This window comes from Cervus canadensis, chromosome 7 (assembly GCF_019320065.1).
Source record: "Cervus canadensis isolate Bull #8, Minnesota chromosome 7, ASM1932006v1, whole genome shotgun sequence".
In the NCBI taxonomy this organism is placed as follows: domain Eukaryota; kingdom Metazoa; phylum Chordata; class Mammalia; order Artiodactyla; family Cervidae; genus Cervus; species Cervus canadensis.
Window position 1 is genome coordinate 23,855,233 of NC_057392.1, and position 20,436 is coordinate 23,875,668.

At 46.3% G+C, this 20,436-nt stretch overlaps 1 protein-coding gene across 1 annotated transcript in view; it reads right to left on the minus strand.

The window, feature by feature from the left end:
• Positions 1–4,032: 4,032 nt before the first annotated feature.
• LOC122445456 (testis development related protein) overlaps positions 4,033–20,436 on the minus strand; it is a 42,792-nt gene continuing 26,388 nt past the window's right edge. The window contains exons 3-4 of the mRNA XM_043474673.1: positions 7,867–7,970; positions 4,033–6,574 (exon numbers count right to left, since the gene is read on the minus strand). Coding sequence (XP_043330608.1) covers positions 6,229–6,574; positions 7,867–7,970 — 450 coding nt within the window. The 3' untranslated portion in view covers positions 4,033–6,228. The remainder of the gene's footprint in view (positions 6,575–7,866; positions 7,971–20,436) is intronic.

The following is a 20,436-nucleotide window of genomic DNA, read 5'->3' on the forward strand; positions in this document are numbered from 1 at the left end:
TTTGTCAATTTTGCATCTTACTGAAAAAAAGTAGTGTCAATGATTTTGATAATCGTTTATTGAAACCTCTCAAAGATCATTTTATTTTAAAAATATTGCATGTATATTTTAGAAAATTTTGAAAATAAAGGTTTATAAAAGAATAAAACTGGTACATAACCCTGGCACCCAGAATAGCTGTGCTTGCCAGAAAGCACGTTGGAATGGCCCCAGCAGATGCAGGGGAGAAATGAACAGGGTCAGGGAACCCAAGCCTAGTCATTTCTGCTTCCTTCTTCTTAGCAGATGAAAATGTGCAGTCTTGCATATTTGTAAATAGTCTCTGCTTTCAGCACACATCCTGTGCCAAACTGGTGCAGCCAGAACTATGCTTAGTTGGCAGATGATAGTTTCCCTGTGTGTGAATCAGGTGGAAGCTTTTCATAAAACCATCAATGGCATATATAGTGTTCTCATTTTACAACCAGCTCTTTTTTCACAAGAGTTTGTGGAAATACGGTTTTTATTGGTGACACGGTACCATGCAGCTCGAAAGAATCACTCTGTGATCAGCAACACTACACAGGTGCTTACATCCATCTGATGATGCTCTCCTCACGTCAAACAAGAAGCAGAGCCCGGGAAGCAAGTCAGAAATCTGCAGGGACATTCCCAGAGCAGTGGCGAGAGCGGTTCGTGGCATCTTTCTCCCCTGAAGATGGATGCGTGAAGAGGCTGTGAGGCGGGGCATTTCTCCTGAAAGCTTGCTGGTTGCTTTTATTTCTGTTCTGTTTTACTTTTGGCAAATTACCTAATGTGTGTTTACTTTTGGGGTGTTGGTCTTTTTTGTGTTAATTTCTTAAGAAGACATTAACCTCTTGACGTGAGTTCTTCCCCCTCAATAGCATGAAAAGTCTTGGGAGATGTGTGTAGCCGTTCCCCATTAATCAGCCCATCTCCACAGGCAGCAGATGTGCTTGGACCGGAACCCATGTACAGGCGTCGGCAGGACTTCCAGCAGTTGTGCAGAGTGGGGATGTGACTGGGGTACAGTGGGGGAGGGGCAGAGACCACGCACACAGTCCCTGGGCCCCGACCGGTTGTTTCCCAACGATTGAACGGCATGGATCAGGAAGAGGGGTGCTGTCCTGAGCCGCAGGTTTTTGTGGCATTCCCGAGCGTGGTTCCCCGCCCATGATGTGGCACCTGCATGCCCCCTGTGCTTGCTGGACAGCTGCAGGGGACCCGCAGCACCCCTGTGGGAAGCCCCGCCTCCAGGAAGCGCTGCCAGCACATCCATGGTGTCTGCCTTGGCAATGAGGTACATTTTCCCACCCGGGTTGTAACTTGTGGGTCAGGAGGAGCCACGGTAGGTTCTGCAGCCAACACAGGAGCTGCTTTCGGGTGTCACGGAGTTGGCTGTGTGTGCTCAGGGCTGTCCACAGAGAACCACATCTCCTTTCAGGACAGTATTGAAGGGTTTGGTGTTAGTTTTGCTGTAAATGCCACTTTTAGAATCATACACAAACAAGATGTAAGGTGTTTGTACACTGATTCTGTATCCTCTTAGGAAAGAAAGAAAGTCAGTCAGGTCACTCAGTTGTGTCCAACTCTTTGTGACCCGTGGGCTGTAGCCTACCAGGCTCCTCTGTCCATGGGATTTTCCAGGCAAGAGTACTGGAGTGGGTTGCCTTTTCCTTCTCTAGGAGATCTTCCCAACTCAGGGATTGAACCCTGGTCTCCGCCATGGTAGCCAGATGCTTTACCATCTGGGCCACCAGGGAAGTCCTCTTAACTTTGCTGAAACCACTAAATGGATCTAGTGGTATTTTGTAGACTCCATGGGATGCAGATGTACATTGTGAGGTCTGCACATGAAGGGGGCTCATCACCTTCTTTCAGTGGGATACCCTTTTTTCCTTCCTCGCCAGCTTTCCCACCAGATCCCCATGGGTATGGACGGCGGTCCCTGGGGGATGTCTGTCCTTCACCTGTGGGTGTGCTGTGAGCTGGGCTCTCTGGGCGCCTCAGGGTGAGGTGCTCCCTTCCAGCCTCATGTTGTTGGGGGTGTTTTACATGAAAGGGTGTTGGGTTTTGTTGAGTTCCCTTTCTGTATCCACAGAGGTGGTCACGTGTTGACTTGTTGGCTGAACCAGCCTTGCACTTTGCGGTTTTAGTTTGTTTCTCTGGATTGGACTGCTGAAGACACGCTGCATAATTGGAATCTTTTAGTATCTGTCTCATCCACGTTGTAGCATGGCTTAGGCTTTCCCTCCCTTGGCGTACCTGTCCTCCACATTCTGCTTCTTCATCACCTGCTGATGTGGAGGTGCTCCCCTACTTTGAGCTGCTGGGAACATGCTATACACATCTCTCTTGGGAGATACACCCACAAGTGGAACTGCAGGACCATGTGGTAAATGCATGTTTAATATTTTGAAGAACCACCATACTGTTTTCCATGGTGGGAATGTAAAATGGTGCTGCCTTTGATAGTGTGGAATAGTTCCATTTCTCGCCAACACTTGTTGGGCTGTGGAGTTGAGTTTTTGGTTTGATAGTCGTCATCCAAATGGGTGGGAGGTGGTATTTCATTGTGGCTTTGATTTGCATTTCTCTGTCGTAGAGTGATGTTGAGCATCTTTTCCTTGCTTGTTCAAGGACTTGCCTGCCTTTTAATTGAGTTGTGGTGGTTTTCTTGTTGAATGTAGAAGGAACTACTCCAGCTCTGGACATTTAAGCCCTTACCAGCCAGATGACTTGAAAATGTTCTGATTCCCTAGGTTGCCTTTTTCACTCTATTGATTGTGTCTTTTGGGAGCAGAGACTCTTCACAATATGAACTGAGAGACATTTAGGATAGAGTAGTGCTTTTTCTGAAAACAAGTGCATTCAACTGGCTGAACAGTCTGGCAGCTGGCCTGCAGCAACTGGACTGGGCTGGGACGGGATAGGACGCGGCACAATTACAGACTGCAGAACACAGCTGTGGGGACGCACACTCACCAGGACGGCATCCCGTGCAGGCTGCAGGCCCCTCAGACACTCGTGGCGATGCAGCAACTACAGGAAGCGGTGGTATCTGTCTTTGGGGCATGGTGCCACGGAAGCCCCTCAGAGGGTTCCTTGCCTCACATCCATCACCAGAACCACGCTTCTGCCAGAAGGCAAGTGGCAGCCACTCCCTTGGTCAGTCACTTAGGACCATCTGCACGCCCTTTGGGCTATTTTATCAGTTAACAAAAATTTTAGCCAGTTCCTGTCTTAAAGCTTATTATAAATAGTGTCCTGCCTATCTTTGGTTCAGTCAAGTATCAATTGAGACTTAACCATAAAATCTGGAAAGAAGCTATATGGCTAGAAGTAAACTGGGAGAGAGAAGAGAAGGTCCTTTACCTGTACAAGAATTGGAAGTATCTGGTGAAGTGAGTGAGAACTCGAGGGTGGGGGTCTGAGGCTACCACAGAGCCGGAGGCCCCCTGGGGGAGTGCAGAGCTGGACTGGGGGGAGGGCACAGGCCACGAGACCAGTGGGGACAAGGCCGCCCGGGACACACCCCGCTGGGAAGGAGGCTGGTGGGATGCGCGCATCGCCTGGCTTGAGACAGCACCACCACAGGTGCTACCCAGGTCCTAATGGGAGTCAGGGTTTCTTTCCAAGAGGCCACTGTTTGGAAAGAAGAGATGAAACCTTAAAAGATGATTAAAGAACCTACTCAGGCTGGTGGCTGAAGGGGAGGCTTGCTTCAGGCTCCCCCTCCTCAAGTGACTGGAAAAAAGCAGGGCCCAGGGCGGGCGGCTCAGACGTGGGGCACTGCTGCTGCTGCTAAGTCGCTTCAGTCATGTCTGACTCTGTGCGACCCCATAGCTGGCAGCGCCTATTACTCCGAACAGCATCCCATATGTAAAAGCTACATCCTGATGACTGAGGTTGAAGCTGGTCATTTATCCATGAATCTACACATTTCATTGGCATCTTGAAAGACACTGAAAGTGTTGAGAAGATGTCATCAGCTCTAAGTTGTCAGAAGCAGATGTCAATAACTGTGCAAACTAACAGGATATAAACCATGTTTTTATTTTTAAAAAACTTCAGCATTACGGATGAATTCAACTTTCTTTAAAACCAATCACTTTCCTGTTAATGACAAAACAAAGTCAGAAGAGCAGATACTTCACTCTTCAGAGAAGCTGTGCAGTTTACAGAATTTGGACAGACCCGCTCTCTCATCAGCCAGTGAACAAAATAAAAGCTGCTTTGGTAAATTCCATCAAGAAAAAAATATCTTTCCCCCAAAGCACACCAATAAATATTTATATTAAAATCCACAGAGTTATTTTAATCAGATACAACAGAAGAAAAATTAATTTTTACATTAATGTTTGTAGATAAGAAAAAGTATTATTCACGTGCATAATCCAACCCCACTCTGGCTTGCATTTGGCTGTGAGGAATGAGGGGTGTGAGGGGCCGTTCTGCCAGCTGTGCATCACGTGTGTCCCCAAGGGGGTCGCAGGCACTTAGCATCACAGCACACCAGCACAGGCTCCCCGAGGTGGAGGCTGTCCCACCTGCCCCGCCCCCCACCACCCCGCGCTCTCTGCCCAGAACCTCAAACACACAGCCCCTTCACTGCACCTCATCACAGGATTAGCCCAAGATGAGCCCGAAGCTCCTGCTTCAGATAGCTCATCTCAGTCACAGCAAGTGTCTCTAGGGAGAAGGACTCCAGTCAATGAGCTGAACTGTTTACCTGAGGAAACACGGTTTTCAACTCCGCTATTAACCACTTCAAGGTTCTAACACAAATAGGATTTTACCACCACTCACATGTCCCCCTTTCAAGGCTCGGTGAAGTAAACTTGTCTATTAGAAAGAGAAGGACATAGGTGATTTTGACAGACGCTACACAGATGACAGACACAGATGGTTAGATGACATGGAGACTGTGGTTAGACGGCTGGTAGTCAGATGACAGAGTGTCCACAGACTGATGGACCGAGAAATAGCAGGTGACAGGCAGGCGCTCTGTCATCCCCGTCACCCCTTGGGGTCCACAGAAACGCTAAATGACACCCCTTGTGTGGAACAGCACGGAACTGCTCACTGAATACCTTGAAGACAGTGGCTTTCACAAGAGAGGAATGCACAGTGTAACTGGAAGTTTTTCTTTTTAACCAGAAACCCCTACTACCTGTTCTGATCTCAGAAACACGTGGTCCTCCTGTGGGTCAGGTCTGTCTTGCTGAGGACACACGTGCTTCATACCTGACCTGGAGCCCACTCTGTCAAGGAGTCAACAAGCAAGTTCGGAGACACAAGAGATGCTCAGTGATGCTCCTGAACCAGCCACAACACAGAGCTTCTCAGGGTCCAACAGTCTCATTTGAAAAAACAAAACCCTGGGTGTTACAGAAAAGAGGCACTTTCAGCATTTTCCTGCAATTTCAACTCTAACAAGCAAGTTAATATTTTCCAAACAAATTGAAGTGTCAAGTTATTAAAACTGATCCATGCTTTATAGCATTCTTTCATCTGCAATCAAAATAAGAAAACAAACTTTTAGAAGAAAAGAAACATCAGTATTTAAAAGTTCAAGAACCTCAAGATGGGAACACGTCACCATCTAATACGCTTGTGGGAGGTGAAGCTGTGTTTGCAGACAGTGTATTTCTGGGGATGATACAGCCTTCACTTCACCAGCGTTTAATTTGCTTGCATATTTTACGGTTTAATACAAAAGAAGAGTGAGCACAGTGTGACGTGACCTTTGGAAGATTCACGTTACACCTGGATTGCAGGTTTCTGGCAACAGAAAAGAAGTGTGTGGCTGCTACATTCTTGTGTCATAGATTACAGGTATGTGCTACATGCAGAGACAGGGATCAAGTCACAGCACACAGAACTGCAACTCAGGACACAGAAAGACAGTTTTGTGGCAAACAGCAAATCCCCACTGTGGTGAACTTCCCACCTAAGGTCAGCAACACACAGGTGACAGGTGGACCCTGTGCGTGCCCACTGAGAAATCACAGGACGCCTGGCATTTCCTCACTTGGCATTTGAAGAGGAAAGCCAAATGAAACAGCACAGAGCAGATTCTCTGTGACTTTCATCTGGGAAAGACCAAACAGGACACTATACTAATAAACACCACGATACCGCAGACTCTAGGAATGTGAAGGAGATGAGATACAAAGGTGCACGATCAGGCAGGTTTTGGTGTGAGGACACGTGGGGGCTGGGCGGTCACTCCAGCTCCTCCCAGTCGTCCGTCAGGTGGCCTCTGCTCTGCCGGCGGATGCTGACCAGCTTCCCGGCCGACCTGAGGCTCCAGCGTGAGCTGCTCCCTGCACTGGCCAGGCTGGTGTACTTGGTAGAGCCCTTGGCGTCCTCCTGCCAGCCCGGCCGAGACACACGGTCACTCACAGGGCCGCCCGAGTCTGCTGCCACGTCTTCAAGGGCAAGTTTTGGAGGTTCCCAACCTTCTATCTCATCTGGTTTCTTAGACTGTATGTTCTGTTTCAAAACCAAATTGTCCCAAAATCCAGACTTCTTCTCTGTCTTCAACTCTTCTTTTAGTCGTAAGTTAGTGCTACAGGAGATGAAAGAGTTAAGTGTTGGTGATCAGTCATCCTAGGGTGTCAAGTTGTGTTTACTTTATAAATAAACTCAAACAGATACATATGTAAAACCTGTATTTTCCATATTAATATGGAAAAACCAGTCAGTACACGTGATTAATAAAATTTGTGAATGCCATATTTAAACTCAAGCAAAGTCAGCCTCAGAGAGAAGACAGAAGAGAAGTCTGTCTCAAGGCACACAGAAGGCCGAGCTTGTCTCTGGAGACAGGAGAAAACAGGCCCCAGATCCCAGATCCAGAAACAGATTATGCCCTGTACCAAGTTGGGCTGCCACAGGTTTACTCAGCTGCAGTCTCAGATGTTCAGACTTCAGAGCACTGTGTGCCCTGAGGAAAACGCAGCCAACTAGAGGTGGGTCCCCAGAAACGACACAGCACCCTGGCCACGGGCCCCCTGGCCGGGCTGCCAAGAGCATCCCCAGGACACAGGCCCAACCTTCCAAGTCCTGCTTAACTGGACCGAGGGGCAGAACACAGGCACAAGTTCAAGTCCCCCGGGAGACGCTGGCCTGTTAGCTGCCACCCAGACAGCCCAGAGGACAGTCCCTGAAGACAGGGTGGGGAGGCCACAGTCACGTGGTCAGAGGAGGGGGACTGGCTGGCTCTGATGGGTCCTGAGTGCTGCCAAGGTGCCCTGTCCACGGAGGAGCAGCCTCCCTATGGTCAGATTCCCCAGGATTCACCCGCTGTTGGCAACACCATTTATATTTTCAAATTTAAATTTATATTTTCATCTTTAACTACATTTTTTGTTGGCCATGCCACACGGCTTCTGAGATGTTAGTTCACCCACCAGGGATCAAGCCCAGGCCCACAGCAGTGAAAGCACCAAGTTTTAACCACGGGACTACCAGGGAATTCCCTAAGTATGTAATTTTTAAATTCAAAATGTTTATAATAAACTAGTAGCACTCTCAGCATGTAAGTATAGTTTACAGTCAATCTTTGCATTTTTAATTGGGTTTTTCCTTGATTCTCTGGAACAACTGCCATCTGCCCACCTTAAACATGTGGCTACCATCTGCTTTAAGGCTTGTAAGTTCAGTTTACAGCTGGAAGTTCAAGACCTGGTCTGGGAAGCTTTTTAAAATTCTTTTCCATTTTCCTATAGTCTTTCAAAGTGCTTACACTTAGAACAATGCATTTCCATCTCCTCACAAGGGAGGAAGCCCCTCTTGTCCCCTCTCATGGCCCTGCTCTCCGTCTCTGGAATGCCCGCTCCTTGGACAGTGGCTACTCACGCTCTGGACTTGGGGGATTTTCGTCCTTCCAGCAGCTGCTGCTCGTCATCCTTGTTAAATAGAGAAGTCACTTCTTTCCAGCCTCGGAAACTTGCTCCTGGAACCTAATGAAAGGTTAAGAGAAACTCAGACCTGATGCAGTGAATACACAGGTCACAGTTGTGTCACCCGGTGGCTGTGAAACTGACACTTCAGCAGAGAAGCTGGCCCACGTCCCCTTATCTGTGCGTCTGCACAGCGCGTTCTCCCATCAGCTGCAGGGAGTCTCCATGTGGCTGAAGACAGTCAGCCGCGTTGAGTAACTGCAGCCAAACCAGATCAGGTTGATGGGGCTCCCAACCGAGGGCGGAGGGGTGCTGAGGCTGCACCACAACACATTTTGTATTCTTAGAAATGATTTTGTTACTTTTTCATTTCTGAAATCAGGATATACTTAACGCCTGGCACCTTAGATTCAAAGAAATACAGTAATAAGAAGGGAGGGATGGAGAAAAGGAAGTGCATCTGCAGAGCTCTCCTGTCAACTGCCTTTTCCTGGAGTCACTCTGATGGTTCTGGAGCCTGAAATCAAAACAGCAGGCAAATGTGACACCACCTAGTTCAGTTCAGTCGCTCAGTCATATCTGATTCTTTGTGACCCCATGGACTGCAGCACACCAGGCCTCCCTGTCCATTACCAACTCCCGGAGTTTACTGAAACTCATGTCCATTGAGTTGATGATGCCCTCCAACCATCTGATCCTCTGTCGTCCCCTTCTCCTCCTGCCCTCAATCTTTCCCAGCATCAGGGTCTTTTCAAATGAGTCAGCTCTTGGCATCAGGTGGCCAAAGGATTGGAGTTTCAGCTTCAGCATCAGTCCTTCCAATGAATATTCAGGACTGATTTCCTTTAGGATTGACTGATTGGATCTCCTTGCAGTCCAAGGGACTCTCAAGAGTCTTCTCCAACACCACAGTTCAAAAGCATTAATTCTTCGACGCTCAGCTTTCCTTATAGTCCAGCTCTCACATCCATAGATGACTACTGGAAAAACCATAGCCTTGACTAGATGGACCTTTGTTGGCAGGGTCTCTGCTTTTTAATATGCTGTCTAGCTTGGTCATAACTTTTCTTCCAAGGAGTAAAAGTCTTTTAATTTCATGGCACCTAAGGGAGCTAATAAAGCTTCAATAACTGACCCTAAAGAAATGTGGTACCTATAAACTATCAGAGAATTCCAAATAACCCTATTGAAGTTTAGTGAACCATAACAACACAAAGACAACTAAATGAAATTAGGAAAACAACACATGAAACAAACAAACAGAAACCATAAAGAAAAAAACTTAGAAGTGAAAAACACAATCACAAAACAAAAATCTTAATAGAGATGGTCAAAAATAGACTTGACAATGAAGAGAAACAAAGACATTTGAAATTATCCAGTAAGAGAAGAAGAAAAAACAACAACAACAACAAAGAACGAGAAAGAATAAAGAAAGTCAAAGAGACGTGTGGAACACAATCAGGAGAAACAGTATCTACACTGGTAGAATTACAGAATAAAAGAGAAAGGGACAAGTATATTTAAAACAGTAATGGCTGAAAATGTCTCAAACCTGGGGGGAGAAATGGATATCCAAATCCATGAGACCAAAGGACCCCAAATAAGTTGAACCCAAGTAGATCTACACCGAGACACATAATTGTTCAAAGACAAAGAACTTTGAACGTAGTGAAAGAGACTAGTTACATACAAAGGAACCCTTCACCCCAATATGAAGAGATTTCTCAAGAGAAGCTTTTCAGGCCAGGAGAGGATGAGATGATATAATCAAAAGATTTTTTAACTACTAAACATTTTCTTAATTGACTTACTGAATTATAATTACCATAGGATATTATAACAAAAAAAAAAACCTATCAACCAAGATTTCTATATCAGCAAAACTGTTCTTCAGAAATGAGGGGAGATAAAGACTCTCCCAAACAAACAAAAGTGGAGGGAGTTCATCAGCACTAGACCTGCCTAACAAAAAATGCTTAAAGGAGTTTTGTGAGTGAAAATAAACATGAAGGTAGAGTGAAACTCACTAGTACACGTAAATTTATACTCAAGAGTGTAATACAGTAATGGTGGCATATAAATCACTTACAACTCTAAAAGTAGAAAAAAAAGTACTAAAAATAATTTCAACTACAATAATCTGTCCTCAGATACACAAAAATATACATAAACTGTAATGGGTTAACAAGACCCAACTATAAGCTTCCTACAGAGAGACTCACTTTAGCTTTAAAGACACACATAGCCTGAGTGAATGGATATAAAACTAACTTCAAGCAAATGGTGACCCAAAAACAGTAGGGATAGCTATGCTTATGTAACACAAAACAGACTTTACAAATGGTGAAGAGGGGCAAAGAAGGTCACTATATAATGATAAAGGGGTCAGTTCTATCAAGAAGATCCAATTATTAAATACTTATGCACCCAACACTGGAACACATAAATGTAGAAAGCAGAAATTAACAGAATTCCCTGGTGGTCCAGTGGTTAGGACTTAGCCTTTTCACTGCTGAGGACTTGTATTTGATCCCTCGTTGGGGAACTAAGATCCCACAAACTGCATGTTGCAGCCAAAACAACCACTACTAACAGCTAAAAAGAGACACTGCGGTACAATAATAGCTAGGGAATTTAATACCACACTCTCAACAATGGATACAGATCATCCAAACAAAGAATCAAAATGGAAACAGTCTGAACAACATTACACATGAAATGAACCTCACAAACACATATAGAATATTCTATAATGTGACTGCAAAATACACATTCTTTTAAGAACACATGGAACCTTTTCTATGATAGACCATATATTAGGCCACAAAACAAATCTGTGCAAATTTAGGAGACTGTAAGCATAGTATCTTTTTTGACTGCAACATATACCACCAGAGGAGGAAAAGTGGAAACTGCATGAAAACATGCAAACTAAACAACACTCTCCTGAACAACACACAAGTCAAAGACATCAAAGAGGAAATAAAACTGTATCTTGAGACAGACAAAAATGGAAACACAACATATACAGAATGTGACAAAAGCAACTCTAAGAAAGAAGTTCACAAGACAAAATAATGATCCGGAATAACATAACTCTATGCCTTAAGGGATGAGAAAAAGAAGAACAAACTGAGTACATAGTAAAACAGAGTGATAGAGAGGACAAATAGAGAACAAGGAAATGACAGGAAAGATGTATAAAACTAAGAGTTGGTTCTTTGAAAACAAACAAAACTGACAAACCTTTAGGTAGGCTCACCAAGGAAAACAAAGAACCAACTCAACAAAATTCTAAATGAAAGAAACATTACAATTGATACCAGGTAAATACAGGGATCATTAGAAGTTACTATGAGATTACACTTGATTATCACCCTGCTCCCCAGATGGGGGCTCTGCATTCATCCAGCTGACCCTTTTAATCTGTTAGGATGGTTCTCAGCAGTAAACTCTGCAGAAACTCCTTAGACTAAGTAGAGAAACAGCTAAGGCTTCACATGGCTTGCTCTGAAACTGCTGCTGCTGCTGCTGCTAAGTCGCTTCAGTCGTGTCCGACTCTGTGCGACTCCATAGACGGCAGCCTACCAGGCCCCCCAATCCCTGGGATTCTCCAGGCAAGAACACTGGAGTGGGTTGCCATTTCCTTCTCCAATGCATGAAAGTGAAAAGTGAAAGTGAAGTTGCTCAGTCGTGTCTGACTCTCAGCGACCCCATGGACTGCAGCCTACCAGACTCCTCCGTCCATGGGATTTTCCAGCAAGAGTACTGGAGTGGGGTGCCATTGCCTTCTCTGTGCTCTGAAACTACATACCATACAATGGTCTGCTGTGGACTTGCTCCTCAGTGGGAATGCACAGATCAAAGTGACTCACCCGCAGAGCACAAGAAGACACACACTTGTTGTAGAGTGTGCGATGCTACAGCTGCGTTTGCTAATAGTAACAAACACATGTAGTAGTCCTAAAATGTGAAAAATGTTTCTGATCAATCGCCAGTTAAACTTTGAGTTCTTGGTTTGTTTGGTCACTTGTGCAACAATGTTTATATCTTTTCAATACCCAAATCAGTTGACGGTCAACTCAATTATTCATGCTAACAGAAGAGAAGAGAGAGGTTCCTGATTCAAAGCCAAGTGCATCTCTGTGCCAAAAGCATGAGCAGGAAAATGCACTGTGGAATCCTGAGGGGGTGACCTGAATGTTTGTCAGCTGAGGCCTCTTTAGGCAGGCAGAAGGGGCTGTAGGGACTAACCCCAGCCCACCAGCTAGACACCAACGTGCTACCAGCTGTCCGTGCATATCTGGGGACTCACATGCTCACTTTTCGTACATGTGACATCTGTGTACATGTATGCATATCGACACGTCCTGTGTTTATACATTATATGCAGAAAGGACCTCTAGAGGGAGGAGCAAGAGCTGTGAACTGCAGAACTGGGTGGCAAGCAGAGATGAGACTCACCACATCCCCTTCAGTCCATTTTCAGTCTTAGATCATGTGTCCCTGCTGGAAGGAGCAGGAAACAGGGCATCCTGGAGTGGTGGACTGGCCATGGGAGGAGGCGGCCCCAGGAAACTAAATGACAGATGGTGGACAGAAAGAGCATGAGGTGTTGCCAAGCAGATACTGAGTTTTCTGGGAGGAGGAGAACAGGGAAAGTCACCAGATAGAAACTGGTGCAGGGCAGAGCTCGACACTCAAGATATAAACGCAGTTAAGAGGAGTTTTGTGAGGAAAATCAATAAAAGGCAGATGTAAAGTGGCCACGAGAAGCAGCCCCCAGTTCAGAACAAAGCTCCCCATTGTGGGGACCACAGCTCTCAGCCACTGGAGGACAGTGCCCGCCTGGACACTGCAGAGAGGGACATGTCCAGCAATGCAGCCTCAGATGTCAGCAGACGTCTGACCTGCAACAGAGGCTGTGACCAGTGGCGTCTTCCAGGGGCAGAGGGCAGGCAAGTGCATACCCAGAAATCTAACCCACAGGTAACAAGTCCAATAAAACACACCTCACCCTGCCCCCTGGGAAACATCTCTCTGATGCAATGGAAAAGACTGCTCTGAACAGCGCCCTCCTCTGAAACACAGTAGCAAAGAGCAGAGTTCACATGCACAAGGGTCAGTCTCTAGGAAGACTGCTTTCTACAGGGTCCCACTGCAACCTGAGACAAGCACTGAGCTTGCAAACCTGCCGGCAAGTATCTTGAGAAAGAGCTTCAACATTAACTGGTAACTTCTGAGAGCAGAATTCATGGTGGGGAGGGGAGAAATGGGTACTCTTCTTTTAATTATAAACTTCACAGTTCTTTCCGAATTTGACAAACAAAAAGACAAACAACTTTGCTAGGAAAGATTGTAATGTATAATGGTAAAAATCTAATGTCTTCAATATAAAGAGTTTTACAGAACAATTAAAAAAAAAATCAAACGACCTAGTAGGAAAATGGGCAAAACAAAACAGAATCTTTTGACTTGGGAAGGCTCTCTGAGTATTTGGGAGAAGCCGGTCATGTGACTAGGTCTTCAGCCCAGGTGTCTCAGGAGGAGACCCTGTCAGGCGAGCCTTCTGGTTCTGGATCAGAGAGAAGGGTGGGCTCTGGGCCTGAAAGGACTTGGATCTTCTGTCACACACAGCACCCAGCAGCTCTGCACCCCCTGCTGCCCAGGACACTGTCTGCTTGGTAGCATGCCCTTTTTTCCTTTGGTTTTCTTTCTTTTGTTTAGCTTTGGGGTGCAGTCAGGAAGTGTTATTAAGAGTCTTAAAGCTGGTATAAAGTCCCCAGCAAATCTATTTACCACATGAGGTGTGAACGGAGATCCCCAGGAGGCACAGGGTGGTGGACGCTGTCCCCAGAGAGGTGGGTGGGTCTCTGCACCTGCTTGGGCACCACCCTGTTAGCACCCTGCACCTCAGGGGGGACAAGGCCAGTGCTGGGCTGCCCCGTGAGTGCTCGGCCGCCTGCACCCCCGGGTCCTCAGGGGCACTCGGCCCTCTACACCCCCGGCTCCCTGTGAGCACTCAGCCCTCTACACCCCCGTTTCCTCGGAGGCACTCGGCCCTCTACACCCCCGGTTCCCTGTGAGCACTCGGCCACCTGCACTCCCGGGTCCTTGGGAGCACTCAGCCGTCTATGCTTCCGGTTTCCTGTGAGCACTTGGCCCTCTACATCCCTGGTTCCTCGGGAGCACTCGGCCGTCTACGCTCCCAGTCCCCGGCAAGTACTTGGCCCTCTATATGCCAGCCTACACTCCAGGTCCCTGACTTCTTTGCGCTTCACTGTCTCAGGAAGCGAACACAGATCTCGGTGCGTTTAGAATCTAACACACCAGAAGCTATTCAGAGACAGTGATGACACATAAAACAACTTGTCCTCTGCTTTTGCACATTTGGGAACCAAACATAATACATTCATTCAGAGTTTTTAAACTGCATTTTCAATCATTTCATTTCTAAAAAACTTCCACTTTATGTCCTTTTAAGAGCTATTTGAAAACTAAGTGGCTAACTGTAGTGGTAATTAATTGTGGCAATTACTTATTCAGAGTAGGATTACAGTGGGGAAAAGCAAATTTTTCCTTTCCACACCAAATTTTTTAACACAACTGTTTAGCTGAAATAAAAATTAACCTTAAATGATGACTTAATTTATGTAACTAGTATAAATTAGGACCTTCACATAATCTTGTAGGCCTGATGAAAACAAACATCATTTATACATGTGGCATACTTATGGAACTGAAAATCAGAACCTCTACACACTGCCCACTACAACCTTCCTTGATACAAACCGTGCAGCAGGTTTGCCAGGCGCTGGAAGGGACCCATCCAGCAGGAGTGTTAACCGCTCATGTGAACGCACACTGGCCACTGAGTGCTTGACGGCTTTAATGACAGGTGAACTCTGGGGCCAGAGGGCGTGCCAAAGGGAGAAACGTTGGTCTTCAGCTCATCGAAGGCAATGGTCTAAATGGATGTCTCTCCCCGGAATTAAGGTGCTGGAATCCTAAACTGCGACATGATGGTATGTGGGGGTTGATCAGGCCCTGCAGGTGGAGCCCTGCGATGGGATGGGACGCAGCCCAGCAGGAAGTGTCCTGTTGGCCTCACCAGAGCTGTCTGAACTCCAGTCCCTGGTGTTATGTTACAGCAACGTGATCCCATGAACACAAAGGTGCCACAGAGAAACTGGAAAAAGTAATCCCGATGAAGAAACACAGGCCTTCACTTTGCCAACCCAAATCCAAAATATGTGGGGTTTTTTGCTAGAAATATTTTAGACAGATGATCTTAACCTGTTTCAAGAAGCCAAAGGAAAATTCCATCTGCTCCCCCCACTTCCTGCAGCCTCTGAATATCCTCTGCAGTCAAAGCAATGGGAATAAAAAGCTGACAAAACCTAACATTATCAGATAACCAATACATCAGTGAGGCTTAGGCAGAGGGAAAGCAAAAACAGCTCTTCTCAGAGCCTAGACTTCATGAGGTGCGGTGTGTACGCCTTCCGGGGGCAGCCCTGGAAGGAGGTGGCCTCGCCAGAAGGCAGCACAGCTAGGTGGGCCCTGGACCCAAGGGCACCGGGGGTGCTGGCTCCTGCTCTCCTCCAGCTGGTCTTCCTGCTTCCTGTGAGCAAGCCCCCTTTTCCCCCCGGCCCACCCAGGAGGGGGCAGCTCTAGGGCTCTGCGCAAGTGGGAGGGATGGAGCCCCGCCTTTGCACTGGGCCCTGGGCTGTTTCTGCCTCCATCTTGAGCCAATGGCACCACCACCACCGTCCCGGCCCATCCGGCCCAGCCACCGTGGGCCTCTGTCCCAAGAAAAGGCCAGCTCGGCCACAGCCTCAAAGGCAAGCCGCTGAGCTCTCACAGTCAGAAGGGATGCCAGCGAGCCGGCGGCAGTGGGTGGAGCAGGAAGCAGGAACGGAAGCTGGTGGAGCGCCCACCAGGTGCCCCTCAGAACTGTCCACAATCCTACCAAAAATTTAGGTTCCATTCTCCACTCCCACAGTGAGATGACAAGCTAATCATTAACTGTATATAACAACCATATAATCATAAGCAATACTAAAATTTTAAGTATCTGCAATGATACAACTAAAAACAGTAGTAAGAACCTAATATGTTCTAAGTGTCAAAACAGAGGAATTCCAAATTGCATAAACAAACATATAAAACGAACAAATCAAATATATAAAACTCAGACCAAAGGAAGCCAGTGATTACAGGTCATGGCAGTATTCTAAGTTGCTACTGCAAAAATAAACTTAAAAAAGATGGATGGGTATATGTAAGAGCTGGAAATAACAATCAATAAAGAAAATAAACTCACACCTTAATCCCCTGTTCCCTTTGAAAGTTATATTTGGAGACAGAAAAATACATCAATAGCACCAATTCTAGATGCTGATTTTAAACTACTGATTCCAGCAGCAATGATAAACAAGAGTCCAACCTTGGAGCAGAGCTGCGCCCGTAATCACAGTGCAGCAGTGGGGTGTCCTTTCTCCACACAGCCAGATGAACGCCAGGAACAGTGGAATTAACACAAGACTTCTACCTCACACACTCCCACCCCTCAATCATCATTTTGAGAAATGAAATTCATTAACTCAAAATTAAGAAAATGTACAAAAGGCATGAGAAACGCTGGCCTGGAGGAAGCACAAGCTGGAATCAAGATTGATGGAAGAAATATCAATAACCTCAGATATGCAGATGACACCACCCTTATGGCAGAAAGTGAAGAAGAACTAAAGAGTTTCTTGATGAAAGTGAAAGAGGAGAGTGAAAAAGTTGGCTTAAAGCTCAACATTCAGAAAACTAAGATCATGGCATCCGGTCCCATCACTTCATGGCAAATAGATGGGGAAACAGTGGAAACAGTGGCTGTCTTAATTTTTCTGGGCTCCAAAATCATTGCAGATGGTGACTGCAGCCATGAAATTAAAAGACGCTTACTCCTTGGAAGGAAACTTATGACCAACCTAGAGAGCATATTAAAAAGCAGAGACATTACTCTGTCAACAAAGGTCCGTCTACTCAAGGCTATAGTTTTTCCAGTGGTCGTGTATGGATGTGAGAGTTGGATTATAAAGAAAGCTGAGTGCCGAAGAATTAATGCTTTTGAACTGTGGTGTTGGAGAAGACTCTTGAGAGTCCCTTGGACTGCAAGGAGATCCAACCAGTCCATTCTAAAGGAAATCAGTCCTGGGTGTTCATTGAAAGCTGAAACTGAAGCTGAAACTCCAAAACTTTGGCCACCTGATGTCAAGAGCTGACTCATTTGAAAAGACCCTGATGCTGGGAAAGATTGAGGGCAGGAGGAGAAGGGGACGACAGAGGATGAGATGATTGGATGGCATCACCGACTCAATGGACATGGGTTTGGGTGGACTCTGGGAGTTGGTGATGGACAGGGAGGCCTGGCATGCTGCGGTTCATGGGGTCGCAAAGAGTCAGACACGACTGAGCGACTGAACTGAACTGAAGTGAACAAAAGGCAACAAGCCCTGGTTGCACCTGAGCCCAAACACAGCCCCCAGGCCCCTGGCTGGCTGCTAGCACAGAGTCCAGTCTCCCCCAGCCGCCTGGTGAGGGGCTGGGCTTCTGCACTTCTCATCCTGAGGCTCCCTAGGAGTGGGCCCCAGAGGGGGCTCCTTCCTTCCATCCAGCCCCCCTCAAGGGACAGAGGCTCACCTGGCCTGGCTCATGTAGTGGCAGCCAGAGTGCACCAGGAGATCCCAGGCTGCTGCCCGCTCCCCAGCAGGCACTTGGCTCCGAGAGTGGGTGCCACTCAGAGAGAAGCCTGTCATGGCCTCTACACCTGCTCCAGAGCCCAGCTCAGAGGCCCTGCAGGAAGAGCAGGACACAAGACACTGTGAGCCTGCAGGAGCTTCTGGAGCCGCGGACCAGAGACCCTCCCACAGGCACCCACCTCGCTGTAACAGAGCACAGAGGAGCTGTCCAGAGCAGGAGGTTGTGGGGACCTGAGGTGCAGCCAAACTGAGCAGTGAGACTGCAGGAGACCCAGCGGAGAGAAGCCAAGGGGCGCCCCTGAGGTCGGAGCCTCAGACATACTTCCCTCAAGGGAGCCAGTCAAAGCAGATGCAGCTCCAGAGCAGCTCACACCCCTCCCCGACTATCACTGAAAATAACTGAGCAACAACCTGAGTAAGAAGTGGGCAGAGGATCTCAGCATGTTTTCAAAGACAACACACAGCTGGCCAACAAGTATGTGAAAAGATACTCAACGTCACTAGTCCCCAGGGAAATGCAAATTAAAAATCACAAGAAATCACCTCACACCTACGAGAACAGCTCTTATCAAAAAGACAAAAAATAACAAGTATTGGTAAGGATGTGAAGAGAAGGGAACCCTTGTGCATGGCTGGCGGGAATGTAAATTGGTGCAGGCATTACGAAAAACATCATAGGGATTTCACAAAAAATTAAAAATAGAATGACCCAGCAATTCTTCTGCATATTGATTCAGAGAAAATGAAAACACTAACTGGAAAAGATATATGGAAAAATATATGTACTTCATGTTCATTGTAGCACTATTCACAATAGTCAAGACATGGTAACAACCTAAATGTCCATCAACAGATGAATGGATAAAGATAATGTGATGTGTGCGCGCGCACACACACACACACACACACACACACACACACACGGTTTATTATACAGCCATAAAAAGGATGAAATCTTGCTGTCTGCACCATGAATGGACCTTGGGGACACTATGTTCAAGTGAAATAAGTCAGACAGATAAGGACAAATACTGTATGATCTCACTTATATGTGGAATCAAAAACAAAGCAAAACATAAAAGAACCCAGCACACAGGGCTTCCCAGGTGGTGCTGGTGGTAAGGAACCTGCCTAACAGTGCAGGAGACTTTAGAGACATGGTCGGAAAGATCCCTTGGAGGGAGGACACAGCAACTCACTCCAGTATTGGAGAAGCCCATGGATAGAGGAGTCTGGTGGGCTACGGTCCCCACAAAGAGTTGAAGCAACTTAGCATGTACACACAGTACTCACAGAGACAGAACAGACTGCGGTTGTCAGAGGCAGAAGGGGAAAAGGCACAAGAGAAAACTTAACTGCATCCAGTGATGGATATTAACTAGACTTATTGTAGTGCTCACTTTGCAGTATACATATCAAATCTTTATGCTGCACACCTGAAACTAAGATACTGTTATATCCTAGTTATATCTCAGTTTTAAAAATGTAAATAGAAGAAAATGTCCATTTTCTAATGAAAAACTCTGAAGCAGCCTAAAAAGGAGGAAAGGAAGACCCATAGACCAAAAAGAAAGTGGACAAACAAACTGACTCTGAGAGCAAACCAGATGTTTGATTTGACAAAATAGCCATCATAAACACATTGACAGGACAGAAGGAAGTGCCATTAAAGAAGCAAAAGAAGGCGTGCCAGCACTGTGGCACCCAATGAAAAAGGGCAGAGGCAGAAGCGACCGAAGAGAACCAGGCAGAAATTCTGAGGTCGAAAAGTACAATAAACAAAATTAAAAATTCACTACAGGGGCTCAAAAGTAGGTCTTAGTTTGGAGAATAAAGAATTATCGAACTTGAAGCCAAAAACCAGAGAGAAAAAAATGAAAAAGATGAAGAGCCTCAGAAAAATGCATGATACCATTAAGCACATCAATATATGCAAAATAGAGTACCAGAAGAAGAGCGAAATTAGCAAAAAAAAAAAAAAAAAATCAAAGAAATAACAGAACATTACCAAATTTATTGAAAACCAAAATCCATACATCAGGAAGCTCAAGAAACTCTAAGTAGGATGAACACAGAGACCCACAAGCACACACACACTGTAGTAACACAGAGTCAGAGCCAGCACCAGCACCAATCATGAGACCCCCAAACACACAGACTGCTGTAAAGCAAAGTCAGAGTCAACATCAATCCTGAGGCTAACCACCTGGAGTCTGCCTCGGACTCAACAAGTTCAAGGCTCAGTCCTCCTCAAGACTGTCTTCACGCAAGTCAGCAGCCTCACTTCAGGGGCTCACTTAAGCTGCACTTCTGATTAAAGAGATATAAATTCAGAGGGTGGGGAACGCGGTGCTGCCTGCAGTCTTCCTAGGAACTCAGAGCCAGTTCGTCTGCCTCTCTCTCACACACACACATCAACAAGTTCACCAACCATAAAGGTCCACTGAGTCTTTATTGGAATTTCATTATGTCGGCCTGATTGATTAAATCACTGACTATGTGAAAGAACTCAGTCTCTAGCCCTCTCCATTCCCTGGGGGTGACATGGCTGAAAACCCCAAATTTCTATTCCTATGCCTAGTCTTTGGTACCAGAACCAAGCCCCATCCTTATGCTAATGGAGGGGCACAGGGGAGTCATGTCCCTAGTATAACAATGACGCCTGACCCTCAGGAATCCCAAGGGTTTAGAAGCTCTGTGCTAGGAATGGGGGTTGGAGAGAAGACCAGACATCTTCCTTACCACAGCCTACAAAGAGAAAGCCTTGAAAA